Source organism: Tachyglossus aculeatus, chromosome Y4, assembly GCF_015852505.1.
Source record: "Tachyglossus aculeatus isolate mTacAcu1 chromosome Y4, mTacAcu1.pri, whole genome shotgun sequence".
NCBI classification, from domain to species: Eukaryota; Metazoa; Chordata; class Mammalia; order Monotremata; family Tachyglossidae; genus Tachyglossus; species Tachyglossus aculeatus.
Genome location: NC_052096.1, coordinates 3,701,729 through 3,725,568, shown reverse-complemented (window position 1 = coordinate 3,725,568; position 23,840 = coordinate 3,701,729). Strand labels below are relative to the sequence as shown.

General features: G+C 53.8%; 1 protein-coding gene across 1 annotated transcript; it reads left to right on the top strand.

Moving 5' to 3' along the window:
• The first annotated feature begins 1,977 nt into the window (after window positions 1–1,977).
• KCNAB3 (potassium voltage-gated channel subfamily A regulatory beta subunit 3) lies at window positions 1,978–22,223 on the top strand. Its single transcript, XM_038768578.1, has 14 exons — window positions 1,978–2,237; window positions 9,126–9,169; window positions 9,342–9,379; window positions 10,626–10,705; window positions 11,077–11,121; window positions 15,223–15,267; window positions 16,018–16,061; window positions 17,292–17,378; window positions 17,904–17,989; window positions 18,807–18,927; window positions 19,646–19,740; window positions 19,890–20,010; window positions 20,378–20,466; window positions 20,923–22,223. Exons 1-14 carry the CDS (start codon window positions 2,008–2,010, stop codon window positions 20,998–21,000), a joined length of 1,203 nt encoding a protein of 400 aa, XP_038624506.1. The 5' UTR covers window positions 1,978–2,007; the 3' UTR covers window positions 21,001–22,223.
• Window positions 22,224–23,840: the final 1,617 nt, after the last annotated feature.

Genomic DNA, 23,840 nt, shown 5'->3' with positions numbered 1-23,840 from the left:
CAGTAAGCGCTCAATAAATATGATTGAATGAATTTATTATTATTAAGTCACTTCTCTTACCTCATCTGTAAAATGGGGATGAAGACCGTGAGCCCCCCATGGGACAACCTGATCACCGTGTATCCCCCCCAGTGCTTAGAACAGTGCTTTGCACGTAGTAAGCGCTTAACAAATCCCATCATTATTATAAGCGCTTTGTACAGTGCTCTGCACACAAGTGCTCAATAAATACAATTGAATGAATGAATTTATTATTATTAAGTCACTTCACTTCTCTTACCTCATCTGTAAAACGGGGATGAAGACTGTGAGCCCCCCGTGGGACAACCTGATCACCGTGTATCCCCTCCCCCAGCGCCTAGAACAGTGCTTTGCACATAGTAAGCGCTTAATAAATGCCATCATTATTATTATTACTGACTGATGGAGTCAGTAGTCACTCTCCCGTTGGTGGCTGGGGGGGTTTCCGCTCCCCTCCCCTGGCTGCCCCGCCCCCTGCTCCGGGAGGGGGCGTGGCCTATGTAGATGATGGGGGCGTGTCCACATGCAGATGTGGGCGTGGCTATGCAAATGAGGAGGCGCATCCATATGCAGATTAGGAGATATGTCCATATGCAGATGAGGAGGCACGTCTGTATGCAGATAAGGGTGTGTCCGTATGAAGATGAGGGCATGTCCGTGTGCAGGTGAGGAGGTATATAATAATAATAATAATAATAGCATTTATTAAGCACTTACTATGTGCAAAGCACTGTTCTAAGCACTGGGGAGGTTACAAGGTGATCAGGTTGTCCCACGGGGGGCTCACAGTCTTAATCCCCATTTTACAGCTGAGGTAACTGAGGCACAGAGAAGTGAAGTGACTTGCCCAAAGTCACACAGCTGACAGTTGGCGGAGCCGGGATTTGAACCCATGACCTCTGACTCCAAAACCCATGCTCTTTCCACTGAGCCACGTCCGTATGCAAATGAGGGCGTGTCCGTATGCAGATGAGGAGACACGTCCATATGCAGATGAGGGCGTGTCCGTATGCAGAGGAGGCGTGTCCGTATGCAGATGCGGGCTGTCCGGATGCAGATGAGGTGTGCCTGTATGCAGATGAGGGTGTGTCCGTATGCAGATGAGGGCTGTCCATATGCAGATGAGGGCTGTCCGTATGCAGATAAGGAGGCGTGTCTGTATGCTGAAGCAGCATGGCTCAGTGGACAGAGCACGGGCTTTGGAGTCAGAGGTCGTGGGTTCGAATCCCGACTCTGCCACGTGCCTCCTGTGTGACCCTGGGCAAGTCACTTTTAACCTCTCGGAGTCTCGGTGACCTCATCTGTAAAAAGGGGGATGATGACTGTGCGCCCCACGCGGGACAACCTGATTCCCCCTTTTAGACTGTGAGCCCACTGTTGGGTGGGGACTGTCTCTATAATGTTGCCAACTTGTACTTCCCAAGCGCTTAGTACAGTGCTCTGCACACAGTAAGCGCTCAATAAATACAACTGATTGATTGATTGATCACCTCGTGTCCCCCCCAGCGCTCGGAGCAGTGCTTTCCTTCTAGACTGTGAGCCCGCTGTTGGGTAGGGACCGTCTCTCCATGTTGCCTGGGCTTCCCAAGCGCTGAGTACAGTGCTCTGCACACAGTAAGCGCTCAATAAATACGACTGATTGATTGATCACCTCGTGTCTCCCCCAGCGCTTAGAGCAGTGCTTTCCTTCTAGACTGTGAGCCCGCTGTTGGGTAGGGACCGTCTCTCTATGTGGCCAACCTGGGCTTCCCAAGCGCTGAGTACAGTGCTCTGCACACAGTAGGCGCTCAATAAATACGGTGGAATGAATGAATGCCGATGGGGGCGTGCCTGCATGCAGATGAGGGGCGTGTCCGTATGCAGTGGGGCTGGCGGCCGAGCGGGGTGGCTGCGGATCGGGCTGCGGATGCGGCGGCGCCCCCTCCTCCTCCTCCTCCTCCTCTTCTTCTCCTCCTCTTCCTCCTCCTCCTCCTCCTCCGCGCCGCCATGCAGGTGTCCATCGCCTGTACGGAGCAGAACCTCCGCAGCCGGAGCAGCGAGGACCGGCTGTGCGGGGGGCGGCCCGGGCCGGGGGGCGCCAGCAACCCCGCCGGGCCGCCCCCCGCCCTCAAGACCCGCGGCGCCCCGCCGTCCGGGCGCCCGCCCGCAGCCCCCGGCCCCACCGCCTCCGGACCCCTAAGGGAGACCACGGGCCGCGCCACCGGCATGAAGTACAGGTACGGACGGCGGCAGTCCTCCTCCTCCTCCTCCTCCTCCTCCGCCGGTAGGACCAGAGGTGGGGTGAGATGTGCTCTCTCGTGTGTGTGTGTGTGTGTGTCTGTCTGTGTCTGTGAGAGATGTGGGGTGTGTGTGTGTGTGTGTGTGTGTGTGTGTGTGTGTGTGTGTGTGCGCGTGTGAGAAAGAGAGAGATACGGGGGTACCAGAGCCGCACCGTCCGCATCCTCCCCAGCCCTGCGGACCCAACCGACCCGTATTCCCCTCCTAAACCAACCAACTCCTCCACAACTCCCAGGGGACAAGTACACACACACACACACACACACACACACACACACACAACTCCCAGGGGACAAATGTATACACACACACACACACAACTCCCAGGGGACAAGTGTGTATACACACACACACACACACACACAAACACACGCACCCTCCGCCCCCCCCCCCCGCAACTCCCAGGGGACAAGCGTGGCTCAGTGGAAAGAGCCCGGGCTTTGGAATCAGAGGTCAGGGGTTCCAATCCCGACTCTGCCACATCAATCAATCAGTCGTATTTATTGAGCGCTTACTGTTTTTCAGGGTCTGCTGTGTGACCTTGGGCAAGTCACTTCACTCCTCGGAGCCTCGGCTCCCTCATCTGTAAAACGGGGGTGATGACTGTGAGCCCCACGCGGGACAACCTGATCACCTTATATCCCCCCCCGGCGCCTAGAACAGTGCTTTGCATATAGTAAGCGCTTAACAAATGCCATCATCATCATCATATACGCACACACCACCCCCTCCATTCCCCCTTCACTCAGCCCTCAACTTCCCCAAGACCCCAAGTAACCCGCTCCCTCAGTCGCAGTGTCCCACCTGTAATTGCATTTCTACCCCTCGGGGTTTTCTCTTCCCAGGGCTGCATCTCTCCTCTGGGATCTGCCGGGCTCCTGGGAGGGGAAACCAGCACAACTCAGCACAGGAGGGACAGGGGTGGGAGTGGGTTTGGGGGTGAGGAGGGGAGGGGATGCAGGTAACATGTGGGGGGGCCTGGGAAACCTAAGCCGGACCCTGACAACGGATGTGGGGATCCAGTCCAATTCAGATCTCCGAGGGCCCCATCCCCGGATCCCTACCCCTCACCCCAAACCCAAAAAGGGCTCCCTCACGTTGAGGCAGCACGGCCTAATGGCTAGAGCCCAGGCCTGGGTTCTCATCCCGGCTTCGCCGCTTGCCTGCCGGGTGACCTTGGGCCAGTCCCTTCACTTCTCTGGGCCTCAGTTCCCTCATCTGCAGAATGGGGCTGTGAGCCCCATGTGGGACACGGATTGTGTCCAACCTGATTCGCTTTCATCTACCCCAGTGCTTAGTACAGTGCCTGACGTAAGAAGCACTTAACAAATAACGCTTTAGAAGGGAGCGGAGGTCGACCCCGGGCTCCTGGCCATTGCCATGACTACCAAGCAGGTCTGACCTAGATATGGCCTTGGAGCTGAAATACCATAATTATTAATGGGTGAAGTGGGGCCGAGGGGGGGAATCCCTTCTGAGGCTTCCCGCAATCCCCCCTGGAAGTTTCTGCACCTCTGGAAGATGAGGGGGAAAGGAGGAGTGAGAATTAAAAGTGGATTCGGGCCTCATAGCCGCTAATCATCATCATCAATCGTATTTATTAATCAATCAATCAATCGTATTTATTGAGCGCTTACTATGTGCAGAGCACTGTACTAAGCGCTTGGGAAGTACAAATTGGCATCACATAGAGACAGTCCCTACCCAGCAGTGGGCTCACAGTCTAAAAGGGGGAGACAGAGAACAAAACCAAACATACCAACAAAATAAAATAAATAGGATAGATATGTACAAGTAAAATAAATAGAGTAATAAATATGTACAACCATATATACATATATACAGGTGCTGTGGGGAAGGGAAGGAGGTAAGATGTCCCCAGGGGCTGAGGGGGGAGGGATAAACTCACCGTCAGCCCCTGAAACCTCTGGGCATCCAGCCAAATGTCCCCAGCCGCCCTCTCCGATCAGTGCACTGAGGTGGGACACCTGGGTTCCCGAGATGGAAGGGTCATGGTGCTTGGAGCTCTTCCCAAACCTGTGATGATGTGAGAGAGCCTGGCAGGGGGTTGGCTCCCGGCCCCGAGATGCGGGAGAGAGGGAGACCAGAACAGACTTGGGGGTTTGATTGGAGGAGGGAGGGGGTCCTATCCAAACATCATCATCATCAATCGTATTTATTGAGCGCTTACTATGTGCAGAGCACTGTACTAAGCGCTTGGGAAGTACAAATTGGCAACATATATCCAATCCTATCCAATTCAGCTCCTTCCCCCGCCCCCCCCCCCCCAGATTAACATCAGGAGAGGATATAAGGCGGAAGAGGTAAAAGAATAAGTGGCAGATGGCCCATTCCAGTTGGAATTCTTGCAAATCGGATGCTTTTTTTCGGGGCGGGGGGAGAGGGTTGGTGTTGAGCAGAGCTGCCTGGATCCGGGACCTCCTGGCAGTGTGCCATGAAACAAGTTCATCCCCAAAGCCACTCCACATCCAGTGTACTGGACACTCAGTCAGCCCCAGGCCACCCTAGGTCGGGGGTAAAGGGGGTGGGATGGAGGGTGGGAAGGATGGTGGGGGTGGGGGGGCATTCATTTTAGTTTGTTAATATGTTTGGTTTTTGTTCTCTGTCTCCCCCTTCTAGACTGTGAGCCCACTGTTGGGTAGGGACCGACTCTATATGTTGCCAACCTGTACTTCCCAAGAGCTTAGTACAGTGCTCTGCACACAGTAAGCGCTCAATAAATACGACTGATTGATTCCACAGCAGTTAGGGAAACAACAGCCCGCATTCCTGCTGCTCAGCTCTGGGGGCCTGTGGGGTTCCCCTCAATCAAACAATGAGCACTTTGTGCAGATAATAATAATTGTGCTTACCGTGTCAGGCACTGTACTAAGCGCTGGGGTAGATAAAAGCAAAGAGCACTATGCTAAGCGTTTGAGAAATTACAGTGATGTGATCCCTGACCACAAGGAGCTGACAGCCCAACCGGGGGAGATAAACATTACAATTAATTACGGATTAGAGCTACTGAGTATATGGATATGGGCATTCTCTACATTGTAAGCTCATGGGCAGGGAATGGGTCTGTTTATTGTTGTATTGTCCTCTCCCAAGTGCTTAGTATAGTGCTTTGCAAACAGTAAGTGCTCAATAAATATGACTGAACTGAATAAATTTAGTGGGGGGGGGGGGCAACTAAGTGCTTATGGGGTGGGAAATGGGGCACAGGGGGCAGAGCTTAGTCTGGGAAAGTTTCCCGGTGGAGAAAAGCTTTGAAGATGGGGAGAGTGGTCCCAATCAGTCGTATTTATTGAGTGCTTACTGTGTGTAGAGCACAGTACTAAGCAACCGTGAGAGTCCAATTCAACAATATAATCAGACATATTTCCTTCCCACAACGAGTGTGTAGTCTAGAGTGCACAGATGTGAATATAAATAAATGACAGACACGGACATACGTGCTGTGAGGCTGTGGATAAAGGAAGCTAATCGGGGTGATACAGAAGGGAGTGGGAGAAGAGGAAATGAGAGTCAGGGAAAGCCTCTTGGAAGAGACATGCCTTCACCTCTGGCTGCAAGAGGAGTCCAACCTTACTCCCCCCTGCCATCACGGGTGCCTCATCTCATCACTCCCACCCCCTCACAGGGCCCGATCTTATCCAGATAATAATAATAATAACTGTGTTCAGTGCTTACTATGTGCCTGACACTGTACTAAGCACCGGGGTGGATACAGGCAAATCCGGTTGGACCCAGTCCCTGCCCCACCTGGGGCTCCCAGTCTTCATCCCAATTTTATAGATGAGGTAACTGAGGCCCAGAGGAGTGAAGTGACTTGCCTAAGGTGGCACAGCAGACAAGCAGCGAGCAGGAATAATAATAATAATGGCATTTATTAAGTGCTTACTATGTGCAAAGCACTGTTCTAAGCGCTGGGGAGGTTACAAGGTGATCAGATCACGGGTGGGGGGGGGGCTTACAGTCTTCATCCCCATTTTGTTTTTACAGATGAGGTAACTGAGGCCCAGAGAAGTGAAGTGACTTGCCCAAATTCACACAGCTGACAATTGGCAGAGACAGGATTTGAACCCATTACCTCTGACTCCAGAGCCCGGGCTGTTTCAACTGAGCCACGCTGCTTCTGACTCCCGGCCCTGTGCTCTATCCACTAGACTATTCTGCTTCTCCCGGGCATTTCACGGTGCTCTACCAACCCGTTCCACTTTGAATTGATTTAACCGCCTCCACCCACCCCTGTGGTTAACCCGATACACTTTTAGGGGGCCCCTCTCTCCTCTGGGGAGAGAGACGCCAGCTGGAGCCCAGGAGCCCCGAACCTCAGCCAACTGGTAGCTTGGCGATGAAATTAATTCCCGGGCCTCTCCTCCATTGTTCCCCCGCCCTCCCGGGGGCCATTCCCCAACTGGCTCCCATATTTTAATAATGACTTGCTGGCTTAGGCCCTAGTGCCACATTTTCCATCAGCCTCCCGGGAAGCCTGCTACCCATAAGCAGCAGGTGCCTCAGGGGACAGTACGCGTAGTAGGCTTAACTCTCCTCCTCGGTTTGGGCAGGGAATGTGTCCGTTGTATTGTTCTCTCCCCAACACAGTCCAGTGGTCTGCACACAGTAAGCGCTCATTAAATACAATCAGTTGACTGATAGGGAGCAACGGGGAAGCCTGCGTCGAGTTGGTAGCGGGCAGGAATGGAGAAGCGAGGTCACGGAGCAACAGGGAAGCCTGCGTTGAGTTGGCAGGGGAAAGGAATGGAGAAGCGAGGTCACGGAGCAATGGGGAAGCCTGCGTTGAGTTGGTAGGGGAAAGGAATGGAGAAGCGAGGTCACGGAGCAACGGGGAAGGCTGCGTCGAGTTGGTAGGGGGCAGGAATGGAGAAGCGAGGTCACGGAGCAACGGGGAAGCCTGCGTCGAGTTGGTAGGGGGCAGGAATGAAGAAGCGAGGTCACCTAGAACTTGTAGAGTGGAACGCTTAGGTTCCCATTGGCACTGTACTGAGCGGCCTTCGTGCTTTCAGCTTCCCCTTTGCCTCTTCTTTGGCCCTTGCACTTGGATTTGCTCCCCTCATTCACCCCTCCCTCGGCCCCACAGCACTTATGGCCACATCCGTCATTGATTTCTTTATATTATTGTCTGTCTCCCCCTCTAGACTGTAAGCTTACTGTGGGCAGGGAACGTGCCTGCCAACTCTGTTGTTATAGTGGACTCTCCCAAACAGCTAGAACAGTGCTCTGCACACAGTAAGTCCTCATTAAATAAGATTGACTGATTCCCCCTTGAACAGTGGACAGAGCCCTCTCCCAACCTTTCTTTCTGTCATCCTAAGGTAGGAATGAAGGTTTATGGGAAATTCTGACCCTTGTTCCCGAGCTGCCTATGCCTTATCCCTTTCAGTCAAATCAATCAATCATGGTACTTGATTGAGTGATTACTGTGTGCACAGCACTTTCCTAAGTGCTTGGAGAGTACAGTACAACACAGTTGGTAGACACATTCCCTGCCCACACCCTGCACACAGTAAATGCTCAATAAATACGAGTGATTGATTGATCGAAAGAGACAGAGACACTCCCCCCACCCCACCCCAGGCCAGAGGTGGCCAAGCCAAGACCATCTGGATTAAGGACGGAAATAAACATTTGGCAGGTGTGGAAACTCCTCAAAAGAGCTCCCTATTAGATTGTAAACTCCCCAAGTTCTTTGTACAATGCTCTCCACTCAGTAGCTCCTTAAAAAATTATCTGGATTGCTTGAAGATTGCTTGCTTGAAGATTGCATTGCTTGCCCCCTCCTTCCTCTCCCCCTCATCCCCCTCTCCATCCCCACCGTCTTACCTCCTTCCCTTCCCCACAGCACCTGTATATATGTATATATGTTTGCACATATTTATTACTCTATTTTACTTGTACATACCTATTCTATTTATTTTATTTTGTTAATATGTTTGGTTTTGTTCTCTGTCTCCCCCTTCTAGACTGTGAGCCCACTGTTGGGTAGGGACTGTCTCTATATGTTGCCAACTTGTACTTCCCAAGCGCTCAGTACAGTGGTCTGCACACAGTAAGCGCTCAATAAATACGATTGATCGATTGATTGAAGAGGCAGGCCTACCAGAAACCAGGCTGGGGGATTAACTGAAATCAGGAGTGACCCTAATTTTGGCTTCTCTTCTCCAGGTTGGATTTCCATGGATCTCGCTGCGTGGGGGTATCGCTGAGCTGAGGGAGGGATATACAAATTATATCCATAATTTATTTCAGTGTCTGTCTCCCCCTCTAAAATAATAATAATAACAGTAATTGATTATAATGATACTAATAATGACTTACTATATGCCAAGCATTGTACTAAGCACCAGGGTCAGTGCAGGATAATCAGGACCCACACGGGACTCACAGTCTAAATAGGTGGGAGAACAGCTACTGAATCCCCGTTTTGCAGATGAGGGCACTGAGGCCCAGAGAAGTGAAGTGACTTACCCAAGGTCACACAGCAGACAAAGCGGTGGAGCTGGAATTAGAACCTAGGTCCTTTGACTCTCAGACCTGTGCTCTTTCCACTAGGCCATGCTTCTCCTCCAGACTGTAAGCTCCTTGTGGGCAGGGAATGTGTTTACCAACTCGTACTCTCCCAAGCACTCAGCCCAGTGTTTTGCACACAGTCAGTGCTCAGTAAACACCACTGATTGAGGGAGGGAGGAGGGGGAAGAGGGTGGTCCTGGGGAAAGGAAGAAAAACTGCAAAGCCTCCCCTACTGCCCCCCGCCCTTCTCCTCCAGCCCAACTCTGACTTCTCAGCTTTGTGCCACACAGGAACTTGGGAAAATCTGGTCTCCGGGTCTCCTGCCTCGGCCTTGGTGAGTTTAAGGGGAGCAGTGGGGGGAGGTTCTCGGGGTACCAGGGAGCAGGTGCTCTAAGGGGGATCCCACTCCCTTGGGGAGAGGAGGCTCTGGACTTCTGGTACATAGGAAGCGCTTAAATACCATTTTCCAAATGGACCTGGGCCTCACTCCTGGCTTGTTTCTGCAGGCACCTGGGTCACCTTTGGTTCCCAAATCTCCGATGAGGTAAAAACAGCTCCGGGAGACAGGCTGGGGCCGCGGGCCGGGAAGCCAAGTCCTGGAGGGGGGTGGCAGGGGGACTGACCTGGGGAGGGTCTGGCCGTGGTGGGATCTGCCGTGAAGAGTGTTGGTTGTGAGGAGAGGGGTGGGACCGGGCTTGAGGGGAAAATGGGAGATACGGAGGGGCTGCTTTGAGCCCAAGGGAGCTGGGGCCGGTTTGGTTCGGTTGGAGATGATGACTTTGGTATTTGTTAAGCACTTACTATGTGTCAGGCACTGGAATAGCACTGGGGTAAGTACAAGCTAATCAGTTTGGACAAGTCCCTGTCTCACAAGGGGCTCACTGTTTCGATCCCCGTTTTGCAGATGAGACATCTGTGGCCCAGAGAAATGAAGTGACTTGCCTAAGGTCACCCAGCAGACAAGTGACGGAGCCGGAATTAGAACCTAGGTCCTTCTGACCCCCAGGACCGTGCTCTATTCACTGGGCTACGCTGCTTGGAGGAGCGAGAAGTCGCCTCTGGAGGGGATTGGGAAAAAGGATGGGGTTGGGTTATAGAGAGCCTGCCTTAGTTCCCTCAAGTGTAAAATGGGGATGAAGGCTGTGAGCACCATGTGGGACAGGGACCGTGTCCAACCTAATCAGCCTGTATCTACCCATTCATTCATTCATTCAATCGTATTTCTTGAGCGCTTACCGTGTGCAGAGCACTGTACTAAGCGCTTGGGAAGGACAAATCGGCAACATATAGAGACAGTCCCTACCCAACAACGGGCTCACAGTCTAGAAGGGGGAGACGGACAAAAAAACAAAACAAGTAACGTGCCTCAGTGGAAAGAGCCCGGGCTTGGGAGTCAGAGGTCGTGGGTTCTAATCCCGCCTCCGCCACTTGTCAGCTGTGTGACCTCGGGCAACTCACTTAACTTCTCTGTGCCTCAGTTCCCTCATCTGTAAAATGGGGATGAAGACTGTGGGCCCCATGTGGGACAACCTGATCACCTTGTATCCTCCCCAGCGCTTAGAACAGTGCTTGGCACGTAGCAAGCGCTTAATAAATGCCATTATTATTATTATTATTATTCTCTGTGCCTCAGATCCCTCATCTGTACTCCAGCACTTAGTACAGTGCCTGGCACATAGTAAGGGCTTAACAAATACCATGAAAACCATTACAAGCAAACAAGCCGCTAACTTCCTTCTCGCTCTCTCCCTCTCTCTCTCTTTTCCCTCCCTTCCTTCCCTGCGGGGCAGATGGCCGAGAACGTGATGACTGTTGCTTACGAGAACGGGGTGAATCTGTTCGACACGGCCGAGGTGTACGCGGCAGGGAAGTACGGGACTCCCTGGGGCTGCCGTGGGGAAGGATCGGAGGGCGAGGGAAGCCCCCTCAAGGGCTCAGATGCCCTTGGGGGGATGCTGCCCTGCCAGCTGTCGGATTCCAAGAGTCCATCGTGCTCCCCATTCCCTTCCCTGGGCCCTTCACCCCAATTCTCCACCCACCCGTAGCCCGCCCGCAGGCGGTATCCTATTTTCCAGCAGCCTCTGGGGCAACTCACCCTCTAGTTGCTTGGGCCAGAGTCAGCATGTGGATCTGGCTGGGACGGGGCTTGGGGCCGCGATAACCTTGAGGAGAGGGTCAGAGGGGGTAAAGGCCTCTCCTCCTCTCCAACTTTCCATCCTTCCTCTCCCCCGGTCCTTCTAGGGCGGAAAGGACGCTGGGAAATATCCTGAAGAACAAAGGCTGGAGGTGAGGGGGCTGGTCCTGGGGGAGGGGGACGGCTGGGGGGCTGGGGTTCCCAGTGAAAACACCCTCGTGAAAGGAGGGGTGTGGCACAGTGACAAAAGCCATCGTCCGGAAGTCGGGGACCTGAGTTTTAATCCACTTGCCTGCAGTATGATTTTCATTCAGTCACTCGATCGAATTTTTTGAGTGCTTACTGTGTGCAAAGCACTGTACTAAGCCCTTGGGAGAGGACAATATAACAATAAACAGACACATTCCCCGCCCACAACGAGCTTACTGACTAGAGATGAGCTTACAGTCTAGAACAGAGTGACCGTGGACAAGTCACTTAACTTCCTTAGACAGGGAGCCCCATGTGGGGACGGGGACTGTGTCTAACCTGATTATCTTGTCTCTACCCCAGCAGTTAGTGGTTGGCACATAGTAAGTGCTTAACAAATACAGTAATAATAATAATAATAATAAAGTGCTTAGCATGTATTAAGCGCTTAGCAAATACCACAATTATTTATTCTCTGTGCCTCAATGTCCTCATCTGTAAAATGAGGACTTAATACCTGTGTTCTCTCCCACTTACACTGTGTGCTCCAGGTAAGACAGGGACTCTGTCTGACCTGGCACATAGTAAGCACTTTTTTTATAGTATTTATTAAGCGCTTACTACGTGCAAAGCACTGTTCCAAGCTCTGGGGAGGTTACAAGGTGATCAGGTTGTTCCACAGGGGGCTCACAGTCTTAATCCCCATTTCACAGATGAGGTAACTGAGGCACAGAGAAGTTAAGTGACTTGCCCAAAGTCAAGCAGCTGACAATTGGCGGAGCCAGGATTTGACCTCTGACTCCGAAGCCTGGGTTCTTTCCACTGAGCCACGCTGCTTCTCAAATACCACAATTATTCATTCTCTGTGCCTAAATTTCCTCATTTTTAAAATGAGGATTAAATACCTGTGTTCCCTCCCCCTTAGACTCTACACTTCCTGCGGGACAAAGACTGTGCCTGACCTGATGATCTCATTTTTAAAATGAGGATTAAATACCTGTGTTCCCTCCCGCTTAGACTCTACTCTTCCTGCGGGACAAAGACTGTGCCTGACCTGATGATCTGCTCCTCCCCCTCTCCATCCCCCCCCCCCCCTCGCCTTACCTCCTTCCCTTCCCCACAGCACCTGTATATATGTATATATGTTTGTACGTATTTATTACTCTATTTATTTAACTTGTACATATCTATTCTATTTATTTTATTTTGTTAATATGTTTTGTTTTGTTCTCTGTCTCCCCCTTCTAGACTGTGAGCCCAGTGTTGGGTAGGGATCGTCTCTATATGTTGCCAACTTGTACTTCCCAAGTGCTTAGTACAGTGCTCTGCATACAGTAAGCGCTCAATAAATACGATTGATTGATTGATTGATGATCTTCTAGACTGTGAGCCCGCTGTTGGGTAGGGACCGTCTCTATATGTTGCCAACTTGTACTTCCCAAGTGCTTAGTACAGTGCTCTGCATACAGTAAGCGCTCAATAAATACGATTGATTGATTGATTGATTGATGATCTTCTAGACTGTGAGCCCGCTGTTGGGTAGGGACCGTCTCTATATGCTGCCAACTTGTACTTCCCAAGCGCTTAGTACAGTGCCCTGCACACAGTAAGCGCTCAATAAATACGATTGTATACCCTAGCGCTAGAAATGCAATGTGGCTTAGTGGGTAGTGCCCACTCAGTCAGAAGAGCCTGGGTTCTAATCCTGGCTCTGCCGCCTGTCTGCTGTTTGACCTTAGGCAAGTCACTTAACTTCTCTCTGCCTCAGTTCCCTCATCTGTAAAACGGGGATTAAGACGGTGAGCTCCATGTGGGACTGGGTCCAACCTGAGTAGCTTGGATCTACCCCAGCGCTCAGTAAAGTACCTGGCACTTAGAAAGCGCTTAACGAATACCATTTTTTTTTTTAAAAAAAGTAGGCGCTTAGTAAATACCACAATTACGGTCCCCTCGGCACCCTTGGTTCAAGAGATGTCCCGATCAACCTCCAGTCACCGGCAGGGGGCGCTGCTGGGCCGAGGAGAGAATTGGGGCTGTGGTGGAGTTCATTCATTCATTCATTCATTCATTCATTCATTCATTCGTATTTATTGAGCGCTTACTGTGTGCAGAGCACTGTACTAAGCGCTTGGGAAGTACAAGTCGGCAACATAGAAAGACGGTCCCTACCCAACAGCGGGCTCACAGTCCAGAAGGGGGAAACGGACAACGAAACACATTAACAAAATAAAATAAATAGAATAAATATGCACAAACAAAATAGAGTAATAAATACGTACCAACATATATACAGTGGGGTGAGGGGGCTGCCATGGAGGGGGTCGCGATGAGGTGGGCTGTGGTGAAGGGGCTGCTCTGAGGGGGCTGCGATGGACAGGCCTGTGGTGAGGGGGCTGCGATGGAGGGAGTTGCAATGAGGGGGCTGCGGTGGACAGGCCTGTGGTGAGGGGGCTGCCATGGAGGGAGTCGCGATGAGGTGGGCTGTGGTGAAGGGACTGCTCTGAGGGGACTGCAGTGAGGGGGCTGCCATGGAGGGAGTTGCAATGAGGGGGCTGCGGTGGACAGGCCTGTGGTGAGGGGGCTGCCATGGAGGGAGTCGCGATGTGAGCCCACCTTCTAGGCTGTGAGCCCACTGTTGGGTAGGGACTGTCTCTATATGTTGCCAACTTGTACTTCCCAAGCGCTTAGAACAGTGCTCTGCACACAGTAAGTGCTCAATAAATACGATTGATTGATTGATTGATTGATGAGGTGGGCTGTGGTGAAGGGACTGCTCTGAGGGGACTGTGGTGAGGGGGCTGCCATGGAGGGAGCTGCAATGAGGGGGCTGCGGTGGACAGGCCTGTGGCGAGGAGGCTGCCATGGAGGGAGTCGCGATGTGAGCCCACCTTCTAGACTGTGAGCCCACTGTTGGGTAGGGACTGTCTCTATATGTTGCCAACTTGTACTTCCCAAGCGCTTAGAACAGTGCTCTGCACACAGTAAGTGCTCAATAAATACGATTGATTGATGAGGTGGGCTGTGGTGAAGGGACTGCTCTGAGGGGACTGCGGTGAGGTGGCTGCGATGGACAGGTCTGCAGTGAGGGGGCTGCCATGGAGGGAGTTGCAATGAGGGGGCTGCGGTGGACAGGCCCGTGGTGAGCAGGCTGCCATGGAGGGAGTCGCGATGTGAGCCCACCTTCTAGACTGTGAGCCCACTGTTGGGTAGGGACTGTCTCTATATGTTGCCAACTTGTACTTCCCAAGCGCTTAGAACAGTGCTCTGCACACAGTAAGTGCTCAATAAATACGATTGATTGATTGATGAGGTGGGCTGTGGTGAAGGGACTGCTCTGAGGGGACTGTGGTGAGGGGGCTGTGATGGACAGGTCTGCAGTGAGGGGGCTGCCATGGAGGGAGTTGCAATGAGGGGGCTGTGGTGGACAGGCCCATGGTGAGGAGGCTGCCATGGAGGGAGTCGTGATATGAGCCCACCTTCTAGACTGTTAGCCCACTGTTGGGTAGGGACTGTCTCTATATGTTGTCAACTTGTACTTCCCAAGCGCTTAGTACAGTGCTCTGCACACAGTAAGTGCTCAATAAATACGATTGATTGATTGATGAGGTGGGCTGTGGTGAAGGGACTGCTCTGAGGGGACTGTGGTGAGGGGGCTGCCATGGAGGGAGCTGCAATGAGGGGGCTGCGGTGGACAGGCCTGTGGTGAGGAGGCTGCCATGGAGGGAGTCGCGATGTGAGCCCACCTTCTAGACTGTGAGCCTACTGTTGGGTAGGGACTGTCTCTATATGTTGCCAACTTGTACTTCCCAAGCGCTTAAAACAGTGCTCTGCACACAGTAAGTGCTCAATAAATACGATTGATTGATTGATTGATGAGGTGGGCTGTGGTGAAGGGACTGCTCTGAGGGGACTGCGGTGAGGGGGCTGCGATGGAGGGAGTTGCAATGAGGGGGCTGCGGTGGACAGGCCTGTGGTGGAGGGGGCCGTGGTAGAGGTAGTTGTGGTGAGGGGGCTGTGGTGGAGTGGGCTGCGGTGAGGTGATGCCATTTTTTCTTCCCCTTCAGGAGATCCAGCTATATTGTCACCACCAAGATCTTCTGGGGCGGCCAGTGAGTGTCTGCTTTGGGGGAAGAAGGAACCACCTTGGGGATTGGGAGGGGCAGGGGTAGGAACGCTACCGTCTATTGGAAACAGCCCGGGGCCCTGGAGTCAGAGGATTTGGGTGCTAATTCCAGCTCTGCCATTTGCTTGGTGTGTGACCTTGGGCAAGTTACTTCACTTCTCTTCATCTGTAAGATGAAGATTAAATCCTCCTTCCCTCCAACTTGGACTGTGAGCCCCATGTGGGCAGGGACTGTGTCCAACCTGCTTAGCTTGCATCTCCCCAGCACTTACCACAGTGCCTGGCACATAGAAGGGTATAACAAGGACCACTAAGCAAACAGGGGGCTGTGGGGTGATGTGGGGTTTGGGTTTGGCGGGTGATGGGAGGGACTATGGTGGGATTTTCTGGGGGGCAGCAGGGGGAATGGAAAGTCAGGGGCTCAGTCCCCTATCTCCCCCCAAGATCCCTTGGTCTCCTCTGCCTACCCGCACACACCCTGGTTTCCCTGCACCTGACTGAGACCAGATTTGGATACTTTCAAGGATGAGAGCAAGGAGAGGGTTCTAGAGGGAGAGTCAGCGTAGCAGAGGGATAAGTTAGGGCTGTTGGGAACGGGTACATCCTGAACTGGGAGATGCAGGCCAAAACTAGCAGCACCCTTTCCCTCCCAGGGCCCTGCCGCCGCCATCAGAAACCAAACCCCCGGCTGTCTGACCTGGGAAAGACCAGGCTGATGGCTTTCTGTTCTCTGCAGGGCGGAGACGGAGAGGGGCCTGAGCCGAAAGCACATCATCGAGGGTGAGAGGGCACGGTGGGGGTAGGAGGAGGCCATAAACCAGGGGGGGGGGGGAATTGAGGGAAGCAGAGAGGGAGGTGGAGGCTGGGGAGAGGATGGGGACAGCCCTGCTTGGGACTCACCCTGATTTGCTCCCTTTATTCACCCCTCCATCAGCCCCAAAGCACGGAGTTAGCTCTCAATAAATATCATTTCATGATTGATTATTAAGTCCTGCTATTATCATCATTCTCCTCTTCCTTCTCCCCATTTTCTTCTTCGTTCAATCGGTGGTATTTATTGAGTGCTTACTCTGTGTGGAGCACTGTACTAAGCCCTTGGGAGAGTCCCCTACGAGAGTTAGCGGACACGTTCCCTGCTCACAGAGAGCTTAGTGTCTACAGTCTCCCCCTTCTAGACTGTGAGCCCACTGTTGGGTGGGGACCATTTCTATATGTTGACAAATTGTGCTTCCCAAGCGCTTAGTACAGTGCTCTGCACACAGTAAGCGCTCAATAAATATGATTGAATGAATGAATGAATGAATACAGTCTATATTCTTCTTCCCTTTCTTGCCCTAGCTCAGTCAGTGAATGAATGGTATTTATTGAGTGCTTACATTATATATTACATTATATATTAGACTGTGAGCCCACTGTTGGGTAGGGACTTTCTCTGTATGTTGCCAACTTGTACTTCCCAAGCGCTTAGTACCATGCTCTGCACACAGTAAGTGCTCAATAAATACAATTGATTGATTATGTCCATAGCCATCATTTATTTATTTATATTCACTCTGGACTGTTAAGCTTGTTGTGGGCAGGAAATGTGTCTACCGACTCTTTTATACTGTCCTCTTCCAAGGGCTTATGTTGCCAATTTGTACTTCCCAAGCGCTTAGTACAGTGCTCTGCACATAGTAAGCGCTCAATAAATACAATTGATGATGATGATGCTCAGTACACAGTAAGCGCTCCATAAATATGATCAATTGATTGACTGAAGCACAGCTCTTACATCCCTATCCCTAATTAATTTATTGATATTAATGTCTCTGTCCCCCTCCCTAGACTGTAAGCTCGTTGTGGCAAGGAACTTATCTACCCCCTCTGTTATATTGTACTCTCCCAAGTGCTTAGTCCAGTGCTTTATACACAGTTAGCGCTCAATAAATACGATTGATTGACTTGGGAGAATTCTGGGGTATCTGGGTCCTTCCCCATTAACCGAACCCCCACTTCTCCTCCATCCAGGACTCCGGGGTTCCCTGGAGAGACTCCAGCTCAGCTACGTGGACATTGTCTTTGCCAATCGCTCTGATCCCAACAGCCCAATGGAGGGTGAGGCCCCCAGGAACACTGCCAGCCCTCAGCCATGGCCACTCCACCAGTCAATCAGCAAGGAGATACCCACCCCTGCCCTGACTCTTCCTGATCTACCCCTCCCCAATCCCATGGTCCTGATGAGAGGAGCCCATATCCTAGTAGATAGAACTCAGGCCTGGGTTCTAATCCAGGCTCCACCACTTGTCTACCGGGTGACTTTGGGCAAGTCATGTCATTTCTCTGTGCCTCCGTTTCCTCATCTCTAAAATGGGGATTAAGACTGTGAGTCCCGTGTGGGCCCTGGACTGTGTCCAGCCTGGTTAGGTTGGCCCAGACGATCTCTGCAGAGGAAGGGCAAAAAGGCTGGTGGTCTTCCTGACTCCCGAGGACGAAGGGGCCGGTGGTCTCCCTGGCTCCAGATCCCAGCTAGCGAGCCATGACTCCAGGTCCTGGGAGTCAGGGAGACCCCCGGCCCCTTCGTCCTCGGGAGTCAGGAAGACCACCAGCCTCTTTGCCCTTCCCCTTCTCTCTCCTCTGCAGAGATCGTCCGGGCCATGACCTATGTCATCAACCAGGGCCTGGCGCTCTACTGGGGGACGTCCCGCTGGGGGGCCGCGGAAATCATGGTAAGGGGAGACTTTGGGCCGGAATGGGGGTCGGGGGCAGGGGAACCAACACCCGAGTCCCCGAGGAGAGCCGGGACCTGGAGGGTGGAGCAGCAGGCTTGGCGAGGGTGGGGCAGGGGGAGGGCAAGGGAGGGGCCCACTGGGGTTTGTTTTATCTTATGGTACTTGTTAAACGCTTACTATGTATCAAACACTGTTCTAAGTGCTGGGGTAGATACAAGTCAATTAGGTCGGACACAGTCCCTGTCCTATATGAGGCTCACAGTCTTAAGTGGGAGCAAGAACAGGGGTCACTGGGAAATTTGAGTTGGAAAAAGTGAGAAGAGACAAAGCCTGAGGAGAGGGGAGATTTGGGGGCCGGGGGTGGGGGGATGCTGGTCATAATGGTGCCACCAGGCTGAGGGGCCGCGGCAGGAAAGTTAGGGGACCCCTGGGATTGCAATGAGAAGGATGAGGGGATTGGCACCCTCAGAGAGTCAACAGGATCAAAGAGAAGCAGTATAGCCTAGTAGAAAGAGCCTGAACCTGGGCATCAGAGGACCTGGGTCCTAATCCCGGCTGTGCTGCCTGCCTGCTGCGTGTCCTCAGGCATGTCACTTCACTTCTCCGGGCCTCAGTTTCCCCATCTGTAAACTGAAGATTCAATCCCTGTGCTCCTACCTCCGCTTCGACCGTGAGCCCTGGGAGGGGACAGGGACCAACCGACCTGATTATCTTGCAGCCCCTTGAACGCTTCGCACGGTCGCACGGTGCTTGGCCCATAGTAAGCGCTTAACAAATCCCACAGTGATTACGATGCTTGTTTCCTCGCCCCCAGGAAGCCTATTCCGTCGCCCGCCAGTTCAACCTGATCCCGCCGGTGTGTGAGCAGGCCGAGTATCACCTCTTCCAGAGGGACAAGGTGGAAACCCAGCTGCCCGAACTCTACCACAAGATTGGTGAGACTGTGACCCAGCCCCCACCTCCATCTTCAGCTCCATGCCCCTGTAGCCTGCCCTGGTCCTATCCCTCATGCCCATCGATGCTGCTCTGTGCACCAACCCTTCCGAGCCCCATCTCCTCATACCTCACACCAATCCTTTCCCGCTGGGTACCCCTCTCCAACCCTCCCCAGGTTCCTCCCTCCAGACCTGTCCTGCACTCTGTCCCTCTCCCATCTCTCAGGCCCCTCCTGAGCTTCTCTCCAGCCTCAGCCCTCCTCGTTCTTCTCCTCTTTTTCCTCTCTCCTCCTCTTCTCCTCTCACTCCTTTCTTCTCCTCTTCTTCTCCTCCTCCTCCGTCTCTCCCACTTAGACTGGGATTCCCCTGTAGGGCAGGGACTGTGTCCAAGCTGATGACCTTGTATCTACCCCAGCGCTTAGTACAGTGCCCGGCATATAGGAAGCGCTTAGTAGATACCACCTTGGCCCTCTCTCCTGGCCTTCTCCCTTCAGGCGCGTCATATCCCCTCCCGCCTCACCCTTCTGTCCTTGTCTTTTTGCTCTGACCCCTCTCCCACCCCCACCCCTCTCCCCCTGCTCTTTCTCCTCCAGCCCGTCCCCTCCCTTCAGCTCCATCTCCCAGGCCCCGTCCCCTCTCGCCCCTGCCTCATGTCCCCTCTCCAACCCCCGCCCCCATCTTCCATCCCCCCACCCCCCGTCCTCTCCCCCGCCTTCAGGTGTGGGCTCTGTCACCTGGTCCCCTCTGGCCTGTGGCCTCATCACCGGCAAGTACGACGGGAGAGTCCCAGAAACCTGCCGAGCCGCCATTAAGGTGATAGGGCTGGGGGAGAGGATGGATTCCACTTCCTGAAGGGAGCTGGGAGGCCGGGGGGGGAGGGATGGGGACGGCGGGGTGCTTGGGTATCTTTGGGGAGATGGACAGCGGGATCCCTGGGCTCCTCTCCCCACCACCCCCCTCAGGGTTACCAGTGGCTGAAGGACAAGGTGCTGAGTGAGGACGGGAAGAAGCAGCAGGCCAAGGTCATGGACCTGCTGCCCATTGCTCAGCGGCTCCACTGCACCGTGGCCCAACTGGCAATTGGTGAGGCTCTCGCTCCCTGCCGCGGTCTGCCACCCCCAACATTTTCCCATCTCTATAAATCACCCCCCTCCACCTCACCCATTCCCCGAGGATCCCTGCTCGCCCCACTACAGTTTCCTAACTCCAACCCTCTCCCCAGGCGTACCTTGTTCCCTTCTCAAGCCCTCCTCGGCCTTTGCCCCCTAAGTCGCCCTGTCCTGTTGTCCCATTTCCCTAGTGCTGCCCTCCCCGGGGCCACAAGGCACCACGTAGAAATTTCTCACTCTGCCCTTGGCGGGGTTGAGATGGCAAGATCTTGGGGAGGGGAAGGGGTGTCTGAACACTCGTTGACCCTCCCTTTTTTTTCTCCCTCTCTGCTCCCTACTAGCCTGGTGTCTCCGCAGCGAGGGGGTTAGTTCTGTCCTCCTGGGGGTCTCCAGTGAGGAGCAACTGTTGGAGAATTTGGGAGCCCTGCAGGTGAGGTGGGAACGAGAGGCCCTGCCCCATCCCCTCTAGGATCCCAGGACCTCTGCTGCCTAGGCCTTTCTCCCCTTGGGACCCCAGGTGTTTTTATTATTATTAAGGATAATAATAATAGCAACAATGACAATAATTGCGGTATTTGTTCAGTGCTTACTATGTGGCACGCCCTGCGGTAGATACATCATCAGATCAGACACGCTCTCTGTCCCCCATGGGGCTCACAGTCTAAGGAGAAGGGAGAACAGACACTGGATCCCCATTTTACTGATGGGGAAATGGAGGCCTCGAGAAGCGAAGTGACTTTCCCGAGGTCACACAGCGGGCAAGAGGCCGGCTGGGATTTAAACCTCGGGTCCTCTGACTCCTAGGCCGCGGGATTCTTTTCACTCCGAGCTTTCCCCTCTCCCTCAAGCCCGGGGTCTTCCGATCTCCAATCCCTGCTCCCACCAGGTTCTCGGTCAGCTGACCCCCCAGACGGTGCTGGAAATCGACGGGCTCCTGGGGAACAAACCGCACTCCAAGAAATAGTCCCCGGCGTAAGAAGACCACAGCCAGGGCCTTATCCCACTTGGCCCTTTCCCCTGCTCTGGCCCCCCTGCGCCTGCCCTGGTGCCCCAAGCCCCTCTGTGCTCTGGGCTGGCCCCACCCACAAAGGAGCCCCGTCCTCCGCGGCTGCCTAACGCATGACCAAATAGCCATATTCCACCGCAGCGGGGCTGGGGGAAGAGAGAGTAGTACCCGTCTACCCTGCCCACCCCTTCCTCCTCGGCCGCATCGCTTCTCCCGGGCATGAGCTACGGGACCGATACCCCCCCCTCCCTACCCCTCCTGACTCACTGCCCATCCCTGCCTCCGGCGACAAGAAAACTGGACCGGTAAGAAGTGGCCCAGTCGACTAAGAGCCAAGAAGGCGCCAACTGGAGTCGCCGCAGGAAGTAAGGAGGGGCCCGACAGGAAAACGGATGGCTGGAACCCCGCGAGCGGGGCTCGGAGTACCAGGAAGGGGATCTGGACATCACCGGGGAACTCAGGAAGCGATCCTAACCCTACGAGATGTGAACCGCTCAGTGGCGTGGGACACCGAGAGCGAGGAGGATACGTACGAAATAGCTGGGGGTTTTATTTTTGTGACGCTTAAGTGTGGTGTGGCCGAACAGGAAGTGGATGGGAATTCACCGGGGGGCCTGGAGAACGGCCCTCTGCCTAACGGGAAGTGAATCCTGACGTGTTCGGGACTCAGGGACCTGGCAGGAAGTGGCTTGGTGAAGCCAGCGCGGCTGAAGGAAGCACGGCAGGACTTCACGGGAAGTGGATGGTGGCGTTACTTGGGATACTGGACACTGCCCGGCCTGGCGGTGGGGGAGGGCAGGCATTCTCCTCATGGCAATAACCCAAAAGCAATAATGACGGCCCCTCCCCCGCGGGGCGTCCCAGGGAACTGTAAATAAAGTCCCAGCTTCCCCCTCACTCAGGCTCTGGGCTCTGTACAGGAATGGGGAAGACTCAACAACCAGGCATCTCACCTCTCCTCTCCCTGACTTTTGTTCCCTTCTGGAAGGTGACGGGTGGCAGGTATCCCGCAAAGAAAGGGGGGGGGGGGGGCTTGGGAGAAGCTGACTGACGGCCTTAGATGGAGAAATGCCTGGGAGGGGAGACACTGTCATCTATCCCTTGGGTTGAGGGAGCACTGGCTTCCTTCTCCTGTTAACCCCTTGTGCTTCAGCAGGATTCTTAGCGCCTACATTCACCAATCCCTTATTTCTCTAGGAGGCAATGTGGCCGCTACCTATGGGAAAGGCATGTGGGGGATTGGCAGCTCCAACTTACCTGGTGGGTGGCTCACCCCTGGATCACGGTATGCCGCCTCCCGCCTTGGTCTGTCTTGCTCTTGAAGCAGTGTGGTCTAGAGGAAAGAGCACAGGCTTGGGATTCAGAAGACCTGGTTTCTAACCCCAGCCCTGCCACTTTGTCTTCTGCATGACCTTGGTCAAGTCACTTCATTGTTCTGTGCCTCAGCTCTCTAGTCTGCAAAATGAAGATTCATTGCCTGTTCTCCCTCCTATTTAGACTGTGAGCCCTATGTGGGCCCTGATTATCTCATCTCTACCCCAGCGTTTAGTGGAGTGCTTGACACATGTAAGCGCTTCACAAATAACCATAATTATTATTTAAAATGGTAACTGTCCAGCACTTACTATGTGCCAGGCATTGTACTGTACTGGGGTAGATACAAGGTAATCACATTGGATACAGTCCATGTCCAACACGGGGCTTACAATCTTTGCAGGTGAGGTAGCTGAGGGCCAGAGAAGTGATCTGTCCAAGGTCACACGGCAGACAAATGGTGGGGCCGGGATTAAAATCCAGGTCCTGTGCTCTTTCCACTAGACCACCCTGCTTCCCACTGTCTTTCCCTTGTGTCCTCCGCCTTTCTGACTGATCCTATTGGCCCCTTTTCCCACATCCCCACCGTGCCTGTCTCTTGTCTCCCCACCAATCGCACCCTGGGTCAACCCAAGGGTCGTGGGGTTTGGAGCTACTCTTCCCACCTCAGCTGAAGAGAGGTGGGAGCCCTTTCTGAGCTAGGGCTTGAGTCAGGGGGCTGGCTTGGCAGGGTGGAGGGCCCAGGGCGCCATCTGATTCAGTCGGGCCAGGCTTGGCTGGCCCCCACTTTGCTGCCTTGCCTTCCCCGGACCCATTCTGGGGTCTGCAGACCCGGGGGGTGGCCGGGGGAACTGAGGCAGGATGGAGGAACTGGAGAGGTCGGGAGCTATCTGAGCACCTCCTACGCTTACCAGCAGGGCTTTGCCAGGGGAATGTAGGTCAGGAGCGCTGCTTATCTCTGGGGGGAGTGGCCCTCCTGACTCACCCCGGGTCCCGTGGGCCCTGGAGCCCCGGGCAGTCAGCGGCAAGTGGGCGTCCGGGCCTCGTCATCCTGGCGGAGAGATTCCCTGAGTGCCAGGGGCCACGGGACCACAATCCACTCATCCTTCCCTTCGGGCCAATTTGGGTGAGGGGGTCCGGTGGAGGCACAGGGTGGGAAGCTGAGCCGAAAGGGTTTTTGTTATGGGGAATTAGGATGTGGGGTGCACAGAAGGATGGGGGGGAAAGTCTGTGAAGTCTCGGGGGGTGGTGGGAGAGGGACCCCCAGGCTACGTCTGGAGGACAGCTTATGTCTCCCCTCCTTTCCCTCCTTAGAGAAGCAGCATGGCTCAATGGAAAGAGCACAGGCTTGAGAGTCTGAGGTCATGGGTTCTAATCCCGGCTCCGCCACTTGTTAGCTGTGTGACTTTGGGCAAGTCACTTCACTTCTCTGTGCCTCAGTTCCCTCATTGTAAAATGGGGATTAAGCCTGTGAGCCCCAGGTG

What these genes read in the sequence shown, in the direction of transcription:
- KCNAB3 (XM_038768578.1), top strand. Translation starts at nt 2,008, where the DNA reads ATGCAGGTGTCCATCGCCTGTACGGAGCAGAACCTCCGCAGCCGGAGC. An exon ending in GGTCTCCTGCCTCGGCCTTG is followed by an intron (nt 9,170 to 9,341) that starts GTGAGTTTAAGG and finishes TTGTTTCTGCAG; the next exon opens with GCACCTGGGTCACCTTTGGT. An exon ending in GTTCCCAAATCTCCGATGAG is followed by an intron (nt 9,380 to 10,625) that starts GTAAAAACAGCT and finishes CCTGCGGGGCAG; the next exon opens with ATGGCCGAGAACGTGATGAC.